The 23,363-nt window shown below is 37.6% G+C and overlaps 3 protein-coding genes across 3 annotated transcripts; all 3 read right to left on the bottom strand.

Moving 5' to 3' along the window:
- Positions 1-1,544: 1,544 nt before the first annotated feature.
- Positions 1,545-9,273, bottom strand: LOC147298663 (phosphoinositide binding protein). The gene is made up of 3 exons (XM_086235211.1): positions 8,965-9,273; positions 5,751-5,919; positions 1,545-5,552 (listed from the first exon to the last, which is right to left on the bottom strand). Exons 1-3 carry the CDS (start codon positions 9,076-9,078, stop codon positions 1,924-1,926), a joined length of 3,912 nt encoding a protein of 1,303 aa, XP_086091337.1. The 5' UTR covers positions 9,079-9,273; the 3' UTR covers positions 1,545-1,923.
- Positions 9,274-13,677: 4,404 nt separating this feature from the next.
- Positions 13,678-16,594, bottom strand: LOC147298662 (BTB/POZ domain-containing protein At3g22104-like). The gene is made up of 3 exons (XM_086235222.1): positions 16,500-16,594; positions 14,611-15,717; positions 13,678-14,139 (listed from the first exon to the last, which is right to left on the bottom strand). Exons 1-3 carry the CDS (start codon positions 16,560-16,562, stop codon positions 13,678-13,680), a joined length of 1,632 nt encoding a protein of 543 aa, XP_086091348.1. The 5' UTR covers positions 16,563-16,594.
- Positions 16,595-17,661: 1,067 nt separating this feature from the next.
- LOC147298661 (eukaryotic translation initiation factor-like protein) lies at positions 17,662-22,679 on the bottom strand. The gene is made up of 6 exons (XM_086229570.1): positions 22,328-22,679; positions 21,104-22,106; positions 20,812-20,993; positions 18,976-19,015; positions 18,604-18,671; positions 17,662-18,483 (listed from the first exon to the last, which is right to left on the bottom strand). The coding sequence occupies exons 1-6, from the start codon at positions 22,423-22,425 to the stop codon at positions 18,015-18,017; spliced, it is 1,860 nt and encodes a 619-aa protein (XP_086085696.1). The 5' UTR covers positions 22,426-22,679; the 3' UTR covers positions 17,662-18,014.
- Positions 22,680-23,363: the final 684 nt, after the last annotated feature.

Genomic DNA, 23,363 nt, shown 5'->3' with positions numbered 1-23,363 from the left:
TCATTATTGATAAAAGATTGTATTACCCAATTCAAATATAATTCAACTTCATTAATAAAGAGATGATTGCTTATCTTATTTATTCTTAAGTTAATTCAACTCATCTCTTGTGATTTGAACAGTGAATTTCCGAAGCGCCCATTAGACCATAAGCACGGACAATTTTCTTTCTTGTTTTCTCTGTTCAATCAAATTTTATCTGTACTCGTAGTATTGCTTGATAATTTCAAATTAATTGAGTGCCAAATGATCTATTGATGGCTTGTTTCGATCTCTTTTGTGAATTGGATCAGCATCAAGATAGTTACAACTTACAAGGAGATAATACATCAACCAAATAAGACAACTGCAGCACACTAAAACACTCAAGATCAATGCAATTATGCAACACAACAAACAAGAACAAGAAATAAAAATAAAAAATAAAAATCCAATCCCAAACCCTAAGAAGCATATATGGTCACCTCTTAATTACCTCGTGGAGAAGACCTATTTGAGAACAGGAAAGTAAAGAGTCTTTCTAATAAGTCATCGAAAAATAAGGGCATAATAGCATAAACTAATTAATTAAACTGCAGAACAATAACAAATTAAGAGCAAACAAAAAACTAAAACACGAAGAACCCAAACACTGATTACCAAAATTCAATTTCAATTTGGGGATGAAATTTTTTTTAATTTAAATTTAGCAAGAATTTTAGTAAGGTTAAAATAGTAATTGTTAAGCTTATGTGGCAATGACATGTAATTATGGCACTCTAACACTACGAGAGACTCTTTCATGTGGCACGCCCATTAATATAAGTGTGGTAGGGAGGAGTATAAATACTAAATAGGGTGAGAGTGTGATACCCCTAAGTCTCACATCAATAATGCGTTTGAGGAGATCTAACATCTAAGATACTTAGGTAAGGCTTAGAAATCTAAATTAAGTAACTTCAGCTAGCACTTTTGAAGGAGGCCTTGGGTTTGTTACACTACAGCTACTGAATTTAGAACCCTTAGACAACATGAGTAATACATATCTTAAGGTGTAAGAGAAAGTCTTCATTTCATCACACATTGATTTGTAAATAAATAAATAGATCAAATAAAAGGAAGGAGAAGAAAAAGATAAAATTAAAACACATATCAACCTCTTGATTTTAATGAGTGATTTTGCATTCTTCACAGATTTAAGAACAACTAGAAGGGGCAATACGGCATGCCTCTGTAATGATACAAAGGGAATGCTGAACTTGTATAAAGACACAATACTACTCTGTGGATGATGAAAGCATCATGAAGCCTCAGTGTTTTGGTGCTCTTGATGGTGAAGATAATGTTCGTTGAAGACGATGTCGTGTTTGTTAACAATAATGTATTTGTTAGTCAATTAGTCTCACCATCTAGAATCAGTTTATTCAGTGTGAATAGCCAACATATCATTGAGACCAACTTTGTTATAGTTTACACTATGTAGTTGTCGCTCTATCATCATCGGTTGAGACCAACTTTGATAAGCATCTTCATTCAAAAAAGGAATACAACTTCTGCATAAATAAGATGATCCCGCTCAAATAATTTTATTGCGAGCTCTATAAATATAATTTAAGAGCATATAAAAATCTAAATAATAACTTCCAAAGATAATACAGAAGGAAAAAAGAAAGAAAAAACAAAAGAATAACCAGAATACACATCTCCAGTTATGCAGGCAGGATTGGGGATGGCACTTCTACAATATGATGATACATTTTCATTATCATTCAATGAGTAAAACTAGAATGTATGCTTGCAGCGGACGAAAAGTATCTTCGACAAATCCTCATCCTGCTGCACTGTTAATTATGCACACCAACCTCATTTACGGAGTTACCAAGCTTCATAACTTGAAATGATTTAAGATCTTCCACTCCCAGCTTAAATGTTCTTTTTTTTTCTTCACTTCGAAGCCAAGGAATTCAGCTTCTTTTCAAGCAGCTTGGCCTTCCGAAGAGCATCCAAGGCCTCAGCTTGTTTTCCTGCACGTTTCAAGTTTACTGCCTTTACCTTCTCTGCCTTGATCTGTTCCTCTAGATGACTTCTATCTTGGATTAAGCTATCACTCTTACCAACATTGGGTTTTGAAGGCTCTGGTCTTCCAGAGCTTTGAGATAAAACATTTGCATCTTCAATTCCAATTGCTCTCAAGGCAGACAGAAGTTGAGGATCAAGGCCCTCAATAGTAACATCATCCAGTGGTTCTACTCTATCAACAGTTGTGGAACCATGAGCAGCCGACTCCTCTAACTGAATCTCAAGTGCCTTGGCCAATTCAAACTCAGCTTCTGCTTCTTCCATCCGACCTTCCCTTCGCAGCTTCATAGCCTGGCGTTTGTGAGCAAGAGATTCCTGTTGCAACTTGAAACGATCACGACTGGACAATGGTTTTGGATCCAAGGGTGGGGAACTCTGATGCTTTTGGTTAGCAGAAGGAATATTGTACCCAGAACTGGACACATCACTTGAAGTAGTTTTGGACTGAGGACTGTCTTCCCCAAGACGCTTTTCTAACAATTTTGCCTGCCGAAGTTCCTCTCGAGCTTCTGTCAGTTTTCCTTCTCTCTTTAACGCTAACGCCCTCCTTTTAAAAGCCAATATTTCTTGCCGAATGGGACTTTGGTTGCTCTGAGAAGCAGATTCCTGAACCACATTTGTTTCATTAGCGCCTCGCTTGTCATTGGCCAGAACCATATCTTCCCGTTTATCAATTTTTGCATAACCTTGGTTTGCCTGGTCTTCATTTGAACATGTTAGGGATCCCAACTGAATGGGAGGAGTGGCAGTAAAGGAACCAACAGAATCAAATTTTAGGCTATCATATTGTTTTTCAGCAGATCTTTGAGAACTTCTCCAGTCATCCCCAGTCAACAAATCTACAAAGTTCTCAGATTGGACAGGTTGAGGAATCTGACTAGCACCTTCAGCAATTCTCTGGTTGTCTGGAGAACCTGTTTGACCCGAAGCACCCAATTCCATAAGTAATGGTTGTTTTTCTTTAACATACTGTGAGGTTGGAGGAACGGAAAAATCAGGATTCCTTAAGGGAGGATTAGCTCCATGACTTCTCACACTTCCTGAACCCACTGACGACTTAACTACTTCGTCAATTGGACCCACTGTGGCCTGGGTAGACCTTTTCAGTTCCATTTCGTCCTTCAAATTTCCCTGCTTTTCAATGTCAATTAATAATCCAAAATTCCCAGGTTTCTCATCCATCAAATAATCATGCAGATGCATATCCTTTGGGGATTCCAATTCTTCAAGTTGAATCTCTAGTTCCTTTGCCATCCTCAACACTTCCTCAGCTTCTTTGGTTTCTCCCTTCCGTCTAAAGGCAAGAGCCTTTCTTTTCAAATCCAAAAGTTCCCTTTGGATTTCACCCTTATTTCTTGGTGCAGCAACAGCAAGTTTGGAAGAAGATTGGACAGGAGGTTCTAGTTCTTCATCCTTCCACCCTAAATTCTTTAAAGTTGAGAGTAGTGCTGGGTCCTGCATATCATTTTCTGTTACATCACCTTCCACCTCTGCACTATTAAGAGGAGGTTCAATGATATCTTCCTTGTGCCTACCGAAGTCTGACTGGACTTCTTTCTTGGGTGCTTCCATCTCCAACATCTGGCCCTCTAATGCTTTTGCCTTTTTCAGCAGTTCTTCTGCTTCCTCAGTCTCTCCCTGGCGTCTCAGAGACAGAGCTTTCCTTTTCAAGCCTAAGAGTTCCCTCTGAATTTCAGCTTTACTTCTCCTTGATCCTCCGACAGGGAAATTAGCTGGGGCTTGAGTTACAGAGGATTCACTAACCTTCTTGGAAAGATTATCAACTTTTTTATAAGGTTCCGATGAAGAGTTTGCAACTTTATTATCATCATCATTCCAACCCAAATTCCTTAACATAGAAAGATATGTTGGATCATGCATATCTTGATCTGTTACATTGTCTCCTTCCTCATCTGCGAGTGGCAGATTTCTAGAGACATTCGGAAGCTCATGTGCCAAATCTGGGTCCTTACTGCCAACAGTCACAGGTATTGCCTTTAGCATTGGACCATTCTCCATCTCTTCAAGCTGATGCTCAAGAACCTTGCCTTTCCTCAATTCTTCTTCAGCCTCATCTAATCGTCCTTCCCTTCTCAGAGCAAGGGCTTTCTTTTTCAAACCCAAAAGCTCTTTCTGTATCATTAATTTACTCTTCCTTACAGGTTTGGAGTCAACGGCTTCCATTGTATTAATATTTCCATCACCCATCAAAAATGATTTTGATGATTTAGCAGCAGATTGCTCATGAACTGTCGTGGGATCTTTTGCAACATTGCCCTCTTGAGACTGAAAGCTTTCAAGGTCCCTTTCAAGTAGTTTTGCCTTTTTTAGTTGTGCCATTGCCTCTGTAACATTGCCTGCCCGTTTATAATTTAGAGCCTCCCTTTTTAAGGATTGAATTTCAGTTAATAGAGCTTCCTTGTCAACAGAACCTATGTGGGGAACAGAGGCTTCAGGATTATTAATCTCTTGAGTCCAACCTAAAGATTTTAAAGCTGCAGTTATTTCTGGGTCCTCCATATCTTCATCTGTCACTTCAAAATTACTATCAATAATATGATCATCATCAGCACTAATAAGACGATCAAAATTGAAGTCGTCCTCATGCTCATAGTGAATTGAAAATTCTTCTTGTTTGTCATCATCCATACTACGAACCAATGCAGATAGCTCGTCATCAGACTCTTCAGCCTCAGCCAAGAATTCCTGTTCTTCAAGTTCCTTCTCTAAGACTTTAGCTCTCTTTAATTCTTCCTTGGCTTCTGCAAGTTTCCCCTCACGCTTCAGCGTGAGAGCCTTCCTTTTATGTGCAACAACCTGGGTTTTGTCAATGGCAGTAGTACCCTTATTTTTATTGGTCTTTTGTGACGCTTCTCCAAGAAGAGAAGAAAGTTCACAATCCAAACTCAGACTCGCTTGTTTTTTGTCTTCGTCACGAAGATCCATATCGGACCATCCTAGTTCTTTAAGCTCAGCAGAAAGGTCATCTTGGTCTTTACCCACTACAGGAGTGACCTTATTTCTTCTTCCAGACTCTGAACGGCTATCTTTACTCTGGCTCTCAGCAGCCACATTGCTAGAGAGTGAAGCCTTTTTACGCTGTTTTCTTATATATATTTCCAAAGCATCAGCCTCCCTCTCAAGCTCCTTCCCTCTCTTAAAGGCTTTTAGTGCATCTGCAGACTTCCCTTCTCCTTTCAGAATTTTATACTTCTTTTTTTCATCCAAAGCTTGCTGACGCAATTCCTCAGGAGTAGCAGATCCACCGTCACTATGTGAATGATTAGGCTCATTAACCGAAAGGCTTCTATGTACTTCTTCCACCCCATCGTGGCTGGGATCTTCTTGACTGTTTGAACACGATGCACTACTAGTTGCCCTCTGCATACTGGAAACCACGTTATTGTTTGACTCTTGCCCTGATTCCTTTCTATCATTACTGAGAATCTGGTCCAGAACTTCATCCTCTTGCTTTGGTGTCAACTTTGAACTACCTGCACAGAAGGGTATACACATTTGGTACAGAAGGTACCATTTAAGAGCAGAGTAATTCAATATTTGTCTGTTTAAAGTGACTCTATAATGACCACTCATAATAAAGCAAAACTGCATGTGACAAAAACACAAAACAAGCACAACTGGTGACACAACAAAAAATGAACTAACAACCTCCGAATAAACCAAGAATGTACCTCTCCCAGCTCTACTCTTGTGCCCATGTCGCATCTCAAAGCGCACTGCTTCTTCTAGCTTTTTACAAGGCTCACATATACGTACAGGTGAATCTCCTTGCCCACGCAAAAACATTCTTTGCTGAGTGCAACTGTTGCAAAACAATCCCCCACACCTCCGGCAATGATGCTGAAATTCCACAATGTATATAATCAAGAATAGTGAAAAATCCAAAGGATAGAAAAGAAACATCACAATCAATCCTATCATGACCTTAAATAAGCTTAACTCTAATAGAAAAATCCTCTAAATATTCTCAAAACCCATTCTTTCCAATACTCAAAACTAAAAATCTCACACCCCGAATCCTCAGACATGATTTAAGTGGTCAAGAGAGTTGCTTAAACAGTTCTTATTCTCTATTCTTTAACAATATTTCATTTCTATAATTTTATAACGGAATACAAATAAATTATAAAGCTTAGCTTTTAAAAGAAAAGAAATTCTGCCAAAAATCTGACAGAGTTCTGCTTGTTTCTCTAATAATTCCAAAATTTATAACATGCAAAAATCAACCTTTCACAAGACTTTCATTCATGGGGCAGCAATACAATCTTTATATTTTCCAAATAGTTGATAAAACCAAAAAAGCAATTATTCTCTACATTCATCCAACCTCAAAACAACAAGAAAATCCTATTTAAGAGACGAATTTATATACAAGATCATGCAGATCATAGAAAATTCAAACACTTTTTATTTGCACCAAATCAATAGTAAGACCAGATATTTACATAGGCACAATTACAACACATTAGTGAAATTAAGTGTACTCAATTAGAATCAAATTCATGACAACTATCTTGTTTTTCCCTGCCTCAAATATGGAATTCAGAAACCAAATGCACCAAGAATTAGCAAAGAAAACCCAATACTTTTCCACCCTCTTGTTCCCTTTCAACCCAACCACAAGAGTTGTGTATAACATGGATGGGCATAGGGTGTTCAAATCTGTAGGTGAGGAAAGCTTTTTGAGGGAAGAAGGATGCAGAGAGAGAGAGTAGCCGGTCCCCAAGAAAAAGATAAGAATCCTCTAGATGGGAAAGTCGGTGGGAGAGTTCCAGGGGTCTGCGTGAACTTTTTTTTTTTTTTATATACTGCAAAAAATGATCAATGTGGAAAAATGGAGGGGCTGACATGTGGAGGGAGAGGTGTTTTAATATTATTATTATTATTTCTTTTTCTTTTGTCCAATCTTAGGTATAAAGCTGGACTTCTAAAATAAATACATACTAATATATATGTGTATATATATATATAACATGAGATTTCCTAAACTTAAATATACCCAATGAACTTAGAAATTTATATCCCAAAAATAAAATTATAACTGAAATACAATAAAAATCACATATTCATCATTAGGCAAAACTTAATAGTTAAATGTTTCTAATAAAATTTTACTAAAAACCGGGTCCTCACAAAAATCTCCAATAAATTCTTAAACCAAATAATCATGGGCCATCCATCCCAGAATAGACAATCTACAATTTCCACAACAGACAAAATAGAAAACCAAGATGCCCAGTATGTGAATCATGGTATTATATATTAAAAATAAATTTAACCACACTAAAGAGCATGTTTATTAGACAGAAAAAGACATTGAGTTAGAATTAAATTGTCCCATCTCAATATTCGTATTTAAATAAGATTTGAATTGGATTAAATTAGCTCCTACAATTTTTGTAGGATAAGTTGTCAGCAAATTCTTGGGAAAATTTATTCCAAAGGCAAACTCAAATCATCGTGTCGGGGTTTGAAGTCGAGGGTCTAGGTCCAAGGTTGCTCCTTGTTCAAGGTTTGGTGTCCATGGTCCAAGATTTGGGTCCGTGTTATCACTTTAATCTCATTTATGCCAACAATAGGGCTGTAATCAACTCGATATAGTTCGAGTTTGTCTAAAGTTTGGCTTGGACTTGGCTAGTTTAAGCTTGGCTCATAAAAGAAACAAGCCAAGCCGAGGTCTGTTCATTTAAGAAACAAGTCAAACTTAAACTTTGGTATGTTTGGCTCATAAAGCTCGTGAGCAGCTCATATGTTCATTTAAGTTATAAAAAGTTTAAATTATGGTGGTCATGTATTATATATGCTATATAATTTATGTACTAAGAATAATTAAGAATGTCAGATAATTACTATGCCAAATAAATGAATTATCCTGTTTTTTATAGATGAATCACCAACAAATTCATGACAGGAACAAAAAAAAAAAGTTATTTGCAAACTTGCAATTGTATGCTTATAACATGGCTACACCAGTAGATAAGACTATGTAAATTGGCTCAATGCAGCTTGAGTTCATATCAAGCTCAATTTTTTTTTTGGCTCGTTCTAGCTTGGCTCGTATAAAAAAATCCAAGTCAAGTTCAAGCTCGATATATTTTAAACAAGCCAAGCTTGAGCACAGTGGTATCGGCTCGTTTACACTCCTAGCCAAAAAGACATATACTAAAATTATCCAATTCAATCTTTGAAGCCTAAAGTTTTCAAAGCTCTAACCATTTTCATTATTGCATGGTTTAACTGCAATTTGTACTAGGCTGGCCCTAGTCAGACCTTGGAATCAAAACCCAAATTCGACCTTAAATTGCAGCCTCAGCAGACTTTTCTGAGAATTCTGAGAAAGTGTAAACAGGGCTTGGTCTAGCCGATGGCCCATCGTTGCCACAAGTGACAAAACCATTAACATTTAATCCAACGGTTACCTAATCAAAACTACAAAAACCAAAATGTCCCATGATTATCAAATGAAATCCTTAACAAAGATCACAACTTCAAATAAAATTAATCCTAATGTGTGGATTGCTAACAGGATCCTCAGTTGTCACTCTTGAACTCTAACAATCTAAAGATTGCAAACCAACGGAACCCCAAACTAAACAAGGCGAAATGTAACAGTCGCCCCCAAAATGAGGAGCAACGATTGAAAGAATGAATCAACTAAAACTAAAATCTCCGTTACATGAGAGCAGATTCAACCAATATAATTGGATTTCGAGCAATTTCCTAAACAGACTAGCATTAATCACCTTTTCATTGCGGAGGAAATTCCAAGTGCATATTCAAAACTAAAAAAGCACAAGTTTTGCGACATGGGTATTGAAGAAGCACAAGAATTAGAGAAGAATTCATTGATGGGTCATTCATTGGATCAGGGGCAGGAGAACAAACCTTGCGATTGATGAAGGTGAACTGGGAAGAACATCCCTGACAGTTTGAGGCGTCAACCACCCAATTGTTCCCTCTCAGTGATGGCTTTGCCGGCAACCCGATCTTCTCCAACATCTTTTTGCTTTGATTTCACCGAACTAATCAAATTCCAAAACCCAAAGAAAAATAAAAAGAAAATTTCAAAGGAACGAACGAATTTCTCTTATTTGCAGCTTCAGTTTCTCTTCGGGTCTTTTGCTTTGGTCCTTTTCTTTCAAACTATTTGATCGGTTTGTAGCGAGAAGGACATAAATGGAATGTAATGGGAAAGTTTTGACTTCTTTCTGTGTTTGTGATGACGGAGACGAATTCACTTTCGGGTTAAGAAGACGCTTCAAACGATGAAGTTTGCAGTAGGGCCCCCAACTGAATAGTTGGTTGGGCCGTGTGATGGGCCCAATCTAAAGGTCTCTATCATTGGGCAATAACGTAACCCACAAGTCTAACTGGGCTGATTTAAGGCCCTTTTTCTTAACTTGTCTCAAGCCAGGCGGTTTTGTGTTGTCCTCGAAACGTTGAGCACTGTAAGTGGTTCTGAGGACATAAAGCCCAGATGTAAAGGCAATACATGTTCACGTTGAACCGGATTAGGTCGACATTTGTGCTAAGCTGAAGAAAACATTGTGTAATGATAACACCATATACTAATTCACACGTATATAATTAATATTTAGATTCTTATTGTTAGTGACATGTTGTATAGATCAACATACCACATAATGTTATTGTTACATTAATAATTTTTTGTAAATTGATGCTGAACAATGCTTGATTGTCCACTATTTTCATTCCATTAGGCCTTCCACAATGCAGTCTGAATCTGATCCCCAAACTCATTTTTTGGGTATAAAATGGATATAATCCAGCCACAATGGGCCTGAATGTGATCCCCATAATTTTTTGAGACCCAAAAGTTATCCCCAGTTTTGGGTATAGACTATACCCAAAACCAAATTAAATAGCTTGCCCACCAACAAATAAAAGCTATTAAATGGCTTGTCTATCACCAAATTAAATGGCTGGCCCACCAACAAATAAATGAGTTAAATATTAATATCCTCATATTTGGGCCTCAACACCATTGTATTGGTGATCCTCAAAATCTATATTTTTATATTTTTTAATACCCAAAATTGATTTGGGTATTAGGTATTTGGAGATCACCATTGTAGAAGGCTTTATGTAGCTTTCCTTCTAGTATCACCAACGGTGGGGTCAGTTGCAATGCAATGGCAATTTATTGACTAGGGGTGGGTATCAGTCAGGTTGGTTGGGTTGGGACTTAACCTACCAACCGCCCCGAAGGGTTCGGTTTGCTCATCATCCAACCCACTACCAATCGAACCACTGTCGGTCGGATTGGTTCGAGCGTCAATCAATTTGTCGGTTTAGTCGGATGAAGTCGGGTTAGACGGTTTCAAATGAGATGATGTAGATTCTGAAGATGGCGACGCAGATCTAAAGACTGACGACTTAGATTTTGACGACGGGCATAAATCTTGAAGGCAGAGACGCAAGTCTGAATAGGAGATATTCCAAAGAGACAAAAAGGAGATAAAGAGGAAGGGATAAAGATGAGGAGATGAAGAAGAGGTATGAAGGTGGAGGAGGACGGTGATGTCCTCTTGCTGTGAGAAACTCGGAGTCTAAGAGGGTGAGAGGGGGGTAGGGACGTGGTTAGTTTGAATGTTTGATGTTAATGGGTTTTGGGATTGAAAAAACATTATTACACAAGTAATAATAATTAAAATTACAAAACATATATTATTTAATTATAATCGGATGGGTCGGTTACATACAAGTGGGCCATAACTCAACCTGTAACCGACCTGTGTATAATCGGCTTTGGCCTAATTAACCAGCGGGCTGGATTTTGTGATGTGGACCCGACCTGACCCGATCCAAAACGTGCGGGTTAGGCGGGTTAATGCCCACTCGGCCACTCCTACAGTATTGCCCTTTTAACCCCAAAAATCTTTTACAATGCACCTCTACTGTGCATGTCAATTATTGGCATGTGAATTAAACAAATCTATTTATTGGCATTTTAATTGTTATTGACTCACAAGGAGTATGAAAGGAGGCAGGCCCCACAGAGAAACGCAACTCAAAGAACCCATGAGCTTCTCCTATTTGATTTGCCATCATCGGTGGTTGTTGGGGCAAGGCAATGACACCTCGGTGATTAACTCAATGAAAGGAAGAGATTGGTGTTCATTGTCTACGTCAAGGAGATCGGCGTCGTCTAGAGGATTCCAACACCACTAGGTTCACCTAGAACGATGGTCAAATGAGGAAATGTCGGCCAAGTCAAATCACTGGGTATTTGGGTCATGTGGTTGTCGTATTTGAGTTGGGCAAAAAATTTGCAATTTTTTTGTTTTATTAACCAAAAATTAACATTTGACAATGCCATTGACGTTGAAGCATTGGAGCACTTCTGCAATATCAATATCAACAATTATATTTTAATTAACCGAAAATCAGCATTTGACAATGCTATTAACATTGTAGCATTGGAGCACTTCAACAAATGTCAACAAATGTCAATGTCAATAATTGTCGTAACCACTAAGCTCACCCGGAACAGTAGCCAAAGGAGGAAACGTTTACCAAGTCAAGTTACTGGGTATTTGGGTCATGTGGTTGGCATTATTCGGCTTGGGCCAAACATCGGCAATTTTTTTTAAAATCAAACTCAACATTTGACAATGTTATTGACATTGTTTGAGCACTTGTTTTCTTTTGTATAATGTATAATTTTATTTTATTTATTTTAATCAATGATGACTATTTTGGATTTAAAAAATATTTATTGACTTATTTATAATTTTAAAATATTTTATTGACTTTTTTGTAAATAACTCTTTTTTTGTTTTATTAACCAAAATCAGCATTTGACAATGCTATTGACATTGGAACATTTCAGCAATGTCAATGTCAAATAGTTGCCATAAGGTGTCAATAGCATGCTTGTACATTGTAATTGACCTTCTAGCATTGAGAATGCTCTTAAGAAATGGTTTTCAAAGCACAAATAACATATGCTAGTCCTCCCATTGAATTTAATATAATGTCAAATTTATTTTGTTTTTTTCTTGGTAAACATGTTAAGAGGAAGAAAAGCTTCTTGGCTTAGTCATTCATTAAATGCACACTGCTTCCAACAAGTTGGAAGACTCTTGTCCAAATTTTTTTTTTTTTTTTAAAGCAAGTTGGAAGACTCGAATAGTGTCACGATAATCAAAAATGTTTTTGTTTCTCGATATCAAAAAAATGTTTTGTTTCTCGCTCCTAATGGTCATTTCAAAAAGAGTAGTAATGTTGGTCCTTGTAGTTGTAGAACTTGTAGTGCATCTGGTAAAAATAAAATAAAAGATACTAATTAATTTATTTTGGCTGTTAATGCCTCTCTCTCACACATCCCCATTGCTTTTACCACTGCATAGTTGACTGAGTGGCTGAGATATTGTTAATCATTGAACCATAATTACCTGCAAATGTTACATTGATTGGTAAATAGGCCACAACAAACATGGCAATTTTTTATTCATGTCCTTTTTCATGAACAAATGGGTATGGCAAATATGCTTTGGTTTCTGCAACCTCACTTATCTGTCTGTACATTAATGGTTTAGTAGTCTTAATAATGTTAATGAGCCCCGCAATGCCAATGCCGATGCGCGTGCCTTTGCCGCATTAGACTCTCGGATTTCACTTCAATGAATATTTAGAAACATCCAATTCCATGGATCCTCCAAATAAAATACGCACACATATCCAATTGTCTCGATGTGTTCAATGACTCTTATTTTTACTATTATTGTTCAAATATCATAATCAAATTTCCATTACACTTATGCCCTTTGAATCATGCCATGTCAACAGTCTTGTGTACTATGTAGATGGCTCACTATTTGCTCTCTTATTAGTATTAATTAGGCACCAGCTAAGGCTTAACCAATTGAACTTTTAAGAATATAATTAGAGTTCATTAGTGAGACTGTGAGAGGATGTTCTTCCTTGAGTGTTTCTTTCATCTACATTGGGTTATAAAATCTTGTCCGAACAAGCTTTTTGTATAGGATTGACATAAATAATTTCAATATAAGATCCGGTTCGAACTAAGTGAAATACGAAAATCTCTTGTTATTGTGTTACCATGGTATATGTAGAATTGTAGATGCTCATACAATCATACTTAACAAACTCTTCTTACTTTGCAGGAAGGAGAATAATATTTACATTTATTTAAGAGTTAAATACAAAAATGGTCCATGAACTTTACAATAAATCTCAATTTAGTCTACTAATTATAAAAATTGTCAATTTGGTCCACAAACGTTTCAAGTTGTATTAAAATAGTACAAATATTAACTTCCATCGAAAACTTTAACGAAAATAGGTCATGTACACAACAAGTGACTACATTTTCATGAGCATTTCAGTTCGTTCATCACATTTTTATGTGACCAATTCCATTAATTTTCGGATAAAAATTAACTTTTATACTGCTTTGATACAACTTGGAAAATTCGTGAACTAAATTGACACTTTTTATAATTAGTGAACCAAATTGAGAATCAGTGTAAAGTTTGTAAATCATTTTTGTATTTAACCCTTTATTTAATTTATGAGACTTAAATATATACATAGCAAGTTTCCAACTTGGTACTATGGAAAGAGCTTTGGCAAGTATGAAATATTGCTGCCCCTAAAGGACAATCTTGATTGCATAATAGCTGCCATCTGCATCTGCATTGTCCCACAATCCTTCCCCAATTCCAATGCCTTCATGTGCATTCTTTGCAAATCTGCTGATTCTGCTCTAAGCCTCTGAGCCTCTGTTGGGAGATAATCAAGCTTCTTAGTATAACGAAGGATCTGCTCACTATCCTCTTTCTCATTTTCATTTTCATTACATTTGTGACTAAGCAAGGAGTCTAGAGTCTTGAGATGGTAGGCTTCCTGGAATAAGCTTCTGAGCTTGCATGGCTGTGTGTAAGTTTCAGTTGCTCTTCTTGAAGGAAACTTTGTATTGTGAGCAAGATGTTTCAAAGTTTCTGCTGACAGCTTCTTGTAGTTTAGGGCACAACAGATGCCCATCTTCTCTTCTTCATATAAATCAGTGTGGCGCTGTAGAACAAATACTAAGTTAGTACCAGCATTCATGATGTAAAAACAGTACAGATCATGATACATGTTCTTTTTAGGAACATTCTTGTCAATTTTTTGACCTCTCCAATAATCCCATTCCAAATTGCACTTAAAAGAAAAACATCAAATGGCTTCTTTTTGTCCATGTTTATTTAAATGTGCTCAACTGACATTTTCCAACTTCCAGTATTTTAGGTGCTAGGAAATGGCTATCAGTAACATACACCATGATAGCAAAGTCCTTCAACCACATACTCTGCTACTATTCAATGCATATCGATTATTTTCCACTGTCAAAGGAATCTTTGTACCACATATTGTTTTCTTATTACCTCATAGCACTGTACCAGTAGATATAGGACTCCACCTTTATATGCAGAAGATCATCAATACAATTCTATTTTTTATTCCCCTATTTTATCCTTTACCGTTTTAAAATAAGTAACATACCTTAAAATATACACCAATGGCCTGGTAAAGTCTGTCATGAGATTCTCGCGCAGAATCTGGCAGCACGATGGCTAATGCTGCAAACTTTGAAGGATTCAAATGAGAATCCGGGGCCACTTCTGCTAGGTATGAGTCCATTAACTTGGCAACCTTTTTTAGGCGACTACGGGATAAATGATCACATCCCCCTTCAAGGAGAAATGATTTCACAAACCTCAAAACCAAATTCACATCATATGCATACTTCTTCCCATGTGGAGATGGAACAAGAATATAATTGATTGTTGCTTGATCCAGCTGCGACCCTATCATATTCTCTAACATGGTTCTGTATTGCTTGCTTATTTTCATGCTCAAAGCCACTTGATGTAGAATGAACAAGCCCTTGTAAGAAAGGGAGCTTCTATCAAGCAAAGAAATTAGACTGATAACAACCTCTGTGGTTTTGCACTTCTCACCTGGTGTGGCACCAAAAGACTTTGATTGTAGATAATGGAAGAGAAACTTGGAAATTGTAGAATGGTCAAGTTCTTGTACTATCATCCTTCTTATCACCTTCTCAAGCAAACTGAGACTCAAGAACACAAGGTCTCCAAACCACCATGTTGTTTGAGAGCAATTGGTTTTCAGACTGTGACTGCTCCTTGAATTACTTGAATGGAAACTCAAATTTTCTGATGAAGAAGAAGCATACGGGCTTGTGATGAATGGGGAAAAAAGCTTTCCTACGAGGCAGTCCAGGACTTTCTGCAATATTAATGTAGTATTCGAGACAGGAAGTAAATCTTGGCACTGCTTTAGAGCTACTAGAAGCATGGACCATGTCCAGAAGCTGATCCCTTCAAGAGATTTTTTGGTTTGGTAAAGTATGTTGGGTGTTTCAAAGGCATCACCATCCATCTCCATGAAATGGGCAATGCAGTATAGTAGGACTATGTTGGAGGGGGTTATCTCGGTTCTGCCATTACTGTAACAAAACCTTGCCATGAGCTCAAAACCCTCTGCACCTCCAGGAAAGTCATGGAATATCACTTTCAGGCTCCTCGATGTACCCGCCAATTTACCAAATAGTTTGCTAAATCTACCCGAGAAAGATGTCAAGGTTTTCTGCAAAGATAAATGACAGAGTCAGTAGAGTTTGTTTGACCAAAAAAAATGACAGAGTCACTGGAAAAATTAGTAAAAAATATTGAGTAATTGCAAACTTGAGAAGTTACATTGTGATGACTGGTTTTGTTCTATTTCTTTCTTAAGAGAGAGAGAGAGAGAGAGAGAGAGAGAGAGAGAGAGAGAGAGAGAGAGAGAGAGAGAGAGAGAGAGAGAGAGAGAGAGAGAGAGAGAATGTTTAGGGAGGAAGAGAAGCAAATTAATGAAACACATGCATACTAACATTTCTTCATTAATGAACAGGAAGCAGTAACAAAGTGAGGGAATCTAGAGGAACATTCTGCGAGAGGTCACTGTTGACATTAAATTGTGGGTGGTCCTATGATATCTACTCAACAACTCATTGGAGGAAAGGATTATTGGACATATCAGTTTCATGGAGTCCAGAAAAACATGGGGAAGAAATCATGAGCTCTACATGACTGTATCCTTGGGAAAATTGGTGCAAATTAAATGGTACATGGAGTAGATAAATATTGATGAGGATAAGATCAATTACACCAAAGTCGCAAAACCGTGACTGCATGACCATATGAATACTGAAGGAAGAGAAAACAATAAATATGCGGAAAAAAAAATGGTGCAAAGAAAAGAAAATGGTTGGAAACAACTCGAATAGGTGAAGAAGCTGCAAGTCTTAATTCTCTTCATTAGGAAAACAGTGACAAACTTCAAACAAATATGGATAATTATTGCAGGATAAAAAATCAGAGAAGCATTACCTTGTCCACCATGAAAACTTCTTCGCCATTGACATCTACTTGAAGATCACAGCACACTTCCATTTTCAGAAATACAGCAAGAAAGAAAATCTCAACTCAAAGCATAACCATCCGTGCAACTCGAAAAGTTTGATCAGTCAGGGAAAGATATGTACTTTTCAGATTGAACCCATAAAGGAGAATAAAAGTTGAGTCATACAAAGATGAGACTAAGAAAATGTTGAAAGTGTTGGCTTTGAATCTGCTTTTTCTTTGTAAATGACATAAATGAGCATAGAGGCAGAGTCTGTCACTAGTGAAGAGACAATGGAGGGAATAAGAGGAAACTAGACACTTTAAATATAAGAATATTAGTTGAGAAAGTAGAACAGTAAAAACTTTGTGAAACTTAATTTATGCATAAAACTCCAAACCCAAAATCTAAAGGTCATGATTCATTATGGTCCACAATGAATATTTTATTCTTCGTGAAAATTGTTACTCTTTCAACCAGTTGGCCTTTTTCCCTTTTCCGTTACTCATGCAGCCAATTTCCTCTCTCTCTCTCTCTCTCTCTCTCTCTGTTTGTCTTCCTCCTAAGCTAAGCTGCTGCCATATTTCTCAGTGCTTGACTCTGAGAGCTACCTCTTAGTGGATGCTGGATCCCACAAAAGAATTCAGACAAGTGTGCAAGGTCATAAATCTGACCAAATGTTCTGAATTCTTAAAATTTGTATTGGTAGATTGTTTGACCTTCAAAATCAGCAATCAAGGTTTTCCCAGATATCATGATCCACTGCAAACTGAAAGAGTGACAATACGACTTCCTTGGGAATTAAAGCATAATTTGGAAGGTTAAACCAGCCATTCATTTTTTTAAAACCGTATTATGGAAAAACGTTGGAAAACATTTCTAACATAAACATGCTTTAACTTGGTAAACAAACATTTTCTTAGGAAGAAAAGAAAACTTCAGATCCTTATGCTGCCTTGAAACCATAACCAGAACACAATCAAGAAAAATATGTTCTACAAATTTTTTTCTTTTTTTTCTTTTTTATCGGATTCTACAAGGTAATTTTCCAAAATCTATCAAAAAGCTAAACAAGGACTTCTCCACACCTCAATGGAAAAGGGAGGGAAGGGAAATAATAAAAGAACACTCCTTAAATCAAGAAATCTATAATGTAAACTCTTGCTACACTTGCCTCGTCCTTAAATAAAACAGGGAACAGAACACACTTCTTCCACTTGAGTGAAGAAAAATACACTTGTCAATGATAGAAGACAAATAAAAAGAACATAAGATGAGGGTGGTAGTTGGAAGATACCACTCAGGCTAGACGATTGCAATCAATCCTGTGTATAGCAATAATTATTCTGGGGAAACTGGAAAAATCTGGTGGAGGCACGCACTCACATGTGAATGTGCTTGTATCCCGCAGTTACTTTAAGTGAGCAAAATCACCAGCAAAACTCCGAATCTTTAATACCACGAAGTGATGCCAAAATGGCCACGGGAAAGACTCGGACTATTTAGTAACCATTTATCTGAGGCCTTGGGGTTGGGCCCATCAGCCGTGAAAAAGGCATTTGTGCCCTGCCAGGAATGCCCCTTTGGCCAGAAAATCGATCGGTTAACTTTGGATCTGAGACTGATCTGGAAAATGCTTGGGCAAGCTCAAGAGCTGAAGCCGCTTTCCCGTGGTGCAGGCCAGCAGCATCAGGGGATGATGGTTTTGGCTGTTCAGGCTTCCGCCAGGTCTCTGGTGATGGTGGCCTCTCCGACTGTTGCTGCTGCTTCTCACCCTCTTTATTGTTCCTCCTGCCATCATTACGCCAGTTCTTCTGCATATCAACTCTCTCAACATCGGTCCGATTATCCCTCTTATCAAATATCTTTCCAGTCCTCTGATCAAGAGGATGATTTTCAGATTTCTCATTGTGGTGAGTCGGATTTGCTTGCCCAGGAACTCTATCAGGCTTGGGAGCATGATGCTCAACCCTTCAAAAAACAACAGTGATTTCTTGTAAGGGAAAAAACCAAACAAATTGCCATTTAGACTCATCTAAAAGAAAAATTGTATATGATAGAAGAATTTTGAGATAGAAAAGAAATCACTACTTGTCAGAATGCTGAACCATGTCAGAGTTGTTAATCGCAACATCATCAATCCCTCGCTCCTTCAGAACCTGAGAATACAAACAGAAATTCTATAAGAAAGGGAACATGAAGCCACCAAAAGTAGTAAATAAAAAGGACTATAGTACTATTAAGTATTAAGCAATATTCATGTAGACTTGACATGAACAACAAAAAGGGAACGATGAGGAAAGAGAAGGTAGGCAACAGGAATCTAAAAATTCACACTTTTTAATAGACTGGGAATGACTATGCTGAGAACAAAAGAACTTACCAACAATTTTCTTTAAACAAGACCACGACGTATCAATAAATAAAAGGAACGGAAATCTCAAATTTAGTTTAAACACTCACCAGTTCTCTTGGGCGAGCACCACCAAACAATGCTGCATTCCTGCATCAGTCATGGATACCTTCAGATGTTAATTGCAAGTACCACTGTAGAGGCTTTGATATATACAACAATGAAGGACAGATTCTTTTGCAAAGACCAACCAAGGATTAAGAATGGGAGGATTATGTTCGCCATATAACAAAATTCAATGTAGTGCTCTCTTATTAATACTAAGCTCTAAACCCCTGCACTTAAGATCAAGTGGTGGTGCAGGATGAGGTAAAGCGTGCATCTTAGGTCCAAATTTCTTGTAAGCCAAAAAAACAGAGGAAAAAAAAAAAAACACACACACACACACACACACATATATACATATGGGATCCCACACTGGGAGTGGGCCCCACATTGGGATCCCACACTTGAAGCTCCCTGTATATATATATATATATACACACACTAGAAGTCTGGAAATAAAAACATATATCAGAAAAGGATTGACATCATTTGCTAATCCTGCAAACAAAAAACTGGAAGCCAAATTTTAAAACCATTTATTTCCCTTTTTAATGATACACACAACACAGTAAAAAGCATAACTTATGTTACATTAAGAAATCACACATACGCATAACCAACCCCCAAAAGATTGATTTAATGGCCAGGAGCTTGCTAAATAAAGCAATCATTCTGGCCTCAAATCAAGCCAACCTTTTTGGGCAACTCCAGGGGATTCTCCCCAGTAATTACCCAATAAATGTGGGACAGGGAAACTGCATAGCCAGTGCTCTATGAGGCCGTCCAGGATACCTCACGTGGCCGGGGGTGTTACAAGTAATTAGCATGGAAGTGACTTGAAATGCTGATGGTCTTGCATAGAAGACCTCACCAGGATTAAAAAACTACAGCCTGCCTGGTTCCCATTAGTTAACAGACATCTACCAGTATGACTAAACAACATTATTATTTAAGAAATGCAAAGAAAGTGTGGCCTATTTATAGAAATAAACATACATATCACAAAAGTTCAATAGAAGCTTTTTAGAGAAGCCTAGTGCCAGAAAAGTGCATTTCTTCTATCAATCAAATAGTGAAATGGATGTAGAGTAGATGAAATAAGGTGGTGAGAAAAAACAAAACAACAATGGAATTTCTATAGCCGATCAGATTTGGCTTTGGGAGCAGAACAGAAAATAATAATCCTCATAAAAAATTAAGCATATGCTAAATTATGTTGCACATATGCCTCTATTTTAAACCCCTACATTCTACTCTCAAATAGTCACATGATAAATCAGTTCCCTATGCTACTCCCACGTGTTTCAAACAATGATATATGGATAAGTTTCACAGACTAACGTCATAATAATAATGTTCTTTAAACAGAATATGAATAATTTTCATTCATATAATCTCTCTCCTTGCCTTACCGCAATGGCTATTAAAAAGTACCTTCAGCAAATTTGGCAAAGGGAGAGAGGGAAAGAGAGGGGAACATATATTATATAGTATTGCAATATTACACGACATTAATAACACAGGTTCATCATGGGACTTACTTTTCAAGTTTATAAAACAGATTAAATAAATATTTAAAGAAAATAGAAGCCATATAATGAACACTGTGTTCATAGGTTTAATAGTTCATAATTTAGGTTGTGATACACAGTACTGAAGGTTCTTCTGAGTTTGATAAATTTCAATATTGTGATTTGGGAAAAGATCTCTCATGTTTCACTCAGCTTTATGTCATTGCATTCATCCTCTTAATTTTTTTAAAACAAAGAAAAGGCATAGAATAGACAAAAAGAAAACCACAATCAAAGCATTGGTGGAGAAATCAAAAACATATTTCGGACCTGTCTCTTTCAGTCTTCGCATCCAATTGAGGTTGAGACCGGGGCTTTAAATTCAATTTTGGACGCTCCACTGCCTGTTTCCCCCTTTCAGTGCCTGCTGAACCGGGTTTTGCAGAATTCATATTTCCATACACTTCATTGGCAGTTTCAACATGACTGGAGTCAGTCACCCTCTGGTACCCCTATACTCAGCCAAAAAAAGAGAAGTTAGTACATTTAGTGCAATGTGGACCCTTATATTTGACAGACAAAATACTCTAACACACGTACACACATTTAACCATGTTAATACCTGTGTATGATCAACAACTAGAGCTTCCAAAATCTCCGCTGGCTTTGTTCTTGGTAGTAACTTCAATTTAGGTCGCTCTACAGGTTCTGAAGGTGCTGAGGGCTGCAATTCAGTCTGACCAAATTTCCCATCAGCCTGAGCAGTTTGAACCCTGTTACTATAAACAGTTGGGCTCCTCTCTTTTACTTCTGAAATAATAGGGGCCCTAGCCCTGTCATAATCAGGCAACTCCTTTGTAGCACCCTTTACGACATCATCAATTTGTAGACCCCTTTCAACATGCCTTGACAAGGTCGCATCATACGGTTCCCTCTCAACCATCCCATCCATCCTATTGTAAGTGTCATTACCATAACCCTTGGAACGTAAACCACTCTCTGCTTCAGGAGATCTAGCAACCTCGATATTTGTCTGATAAGGGTTTGAAGGCTTTGATTGCCATCTACCTGAAGACACCTTCTCAAGTGCACTGGCATGAGCCAACTTTACAACAGCACTTTGTCCAGACCAAGCAGATTGAACCGGCTCAGTAACACCTGCCATCTCCTTTCTCACAGCCCAGGCATTTGGATAAGCCCCACCAGCCCCACGCCTACCATTGCCACTTTGAGAATTAACCCCCACATGGGTCGCCTCACTAACCCTCTCCAAGTAAGAACTCACAGCACCCCTCGGGGATTGCGGTGCTGGAGCCCAACCCTGCGCACCTGATAAGCCCCCAGCAGACACAAACTCCGGTTTGTGCTCAGCACGGGTTGGGGACACCCGAATGCTATCATCGCTGATCATCCGGCGTGGAGCCGAGACACCATCAAGGGGCTTGCGCTCATCCTCATCAAAGTTCCGGCCAATGTGCACGGAATGAGTGAGAAATGGAGTTTTATCATCAAAATGCCTCGTGGCGGGAGACGTATGGGGCCGGGACCGGTTATCTGACCGCCCCATCGGGTTTCCCCAAGAAGTGGGTCGGTCATAAGCAGAACGATCCATTGGCCTAACAATTCTGCAAATAAAAAAAAAAATCCAAATTTGGTTTGAAAAATCAACTAGGGTTTTGGTTACAGTGACATTGGATCCAATGGGTCTAGATCTAAAAGCAAAGAATTACAGATTGAATCAAAAGCAATAGGGATTCTCTTTTTACATGGTTTTTCAGAGCAATAAAAAATAATAATAAGAACGATGATGAATGAAAGAACAAGGAAAAGGGTAAAAGGGACTTACACACCAGGAGCTGAGGGGAGAGGGAGATCAGAGGGAATAGAACCGCCATGGAAGTCCTTGAGCGTCATAGTATTCCCGCTCACTTTCTTCTTCGACATCCTCTCTCCCCCTCTGTCGCTCTCTCTCTTCACAATAGCTTCGCTTGCGGCTCTGGTTTCTTATGCTTCCTTGTTATTGGAGTTGTTGGTGTTTTGTTTCTGAGATTCGGACAAGAACAGAGAAAGAGATTGATGGAGAAGAAGCAGAGGGGAGCTTCGGAACCTCAAGATCGCCTCTCTGCTTCTCGCTATAGTGTTTTTGTTATTGGCTAACGGGACCTTGCTCTCTTTCCCGTCCGTACTGTTCGTTGGACTTGCAATCTTCCTTTCCCTAACTTTCTTAGCCGTCCGATTATTAACCGACTCTATCAAAGGTGATGGAATGTCCACTTTTTGTTTTATTTTTATTTTTAATAATACTAAGCATTATAGTGCTATACAAAATCTACTATGTGTACTTTAAAAGATGTTATTTATCTGGACACTTTTTTTTTTTTTAATATTTTCGGACAATAAGCATTTTCCTTGTACTTTTAAAACAAATTTAAAATTCCCTGATTTCAGTTCATTTCTCTTATTAAATAAATAAAATTATCAAAAGATTAGACAAATAAGACATATCTAAATCTCCGGGATTAACCCAATTAGTGAAGAATGAGTAGGGTTATTGGTTAAAATTAAAATAAGTTTAGAGTTTGATTCTCTCTAATATAATACAACAAAGGACATCATCTAATAAAACATTTTTGCTTCACATTCACAACAAATGTTCAATTATTGTCCTTCATATTTCTTAAATAAAAAAATACAAAATGATGCATAAGTCCATTTTAACTTTCCATTATATGTAATCCTCTTTGGCTTGTTTTCTATTAGAATAATGCTATTCTTACCACATTTCTTATACCACATTCTTATACCATCTCACGTGTCATTACTTTATTGGACAAAGTTTTTCTTTTTCTTTTTGGATTTTTATTTTTATTTTTTAGTATCCA

Source organism: Dryas octopetala, chromosome 1 (genome assembly GCF_963921425.1).
Source record: "Dryas octopetala chromosome 1, drDryOcto1.1, whole genome shotgun sequence".
NCBI classification, from domain to species: Eukaryota; Viridiplantae; Streptophyta; class Magnoliopsida; order Rosales; family Rosaceae; genus Dryas; species Dryas octopetala.
The sequence above is the reverse complement of the archived record's forward strand: the minus strand, read 5'-3'. Positions and strand labels throughout refer to the sequence as shown.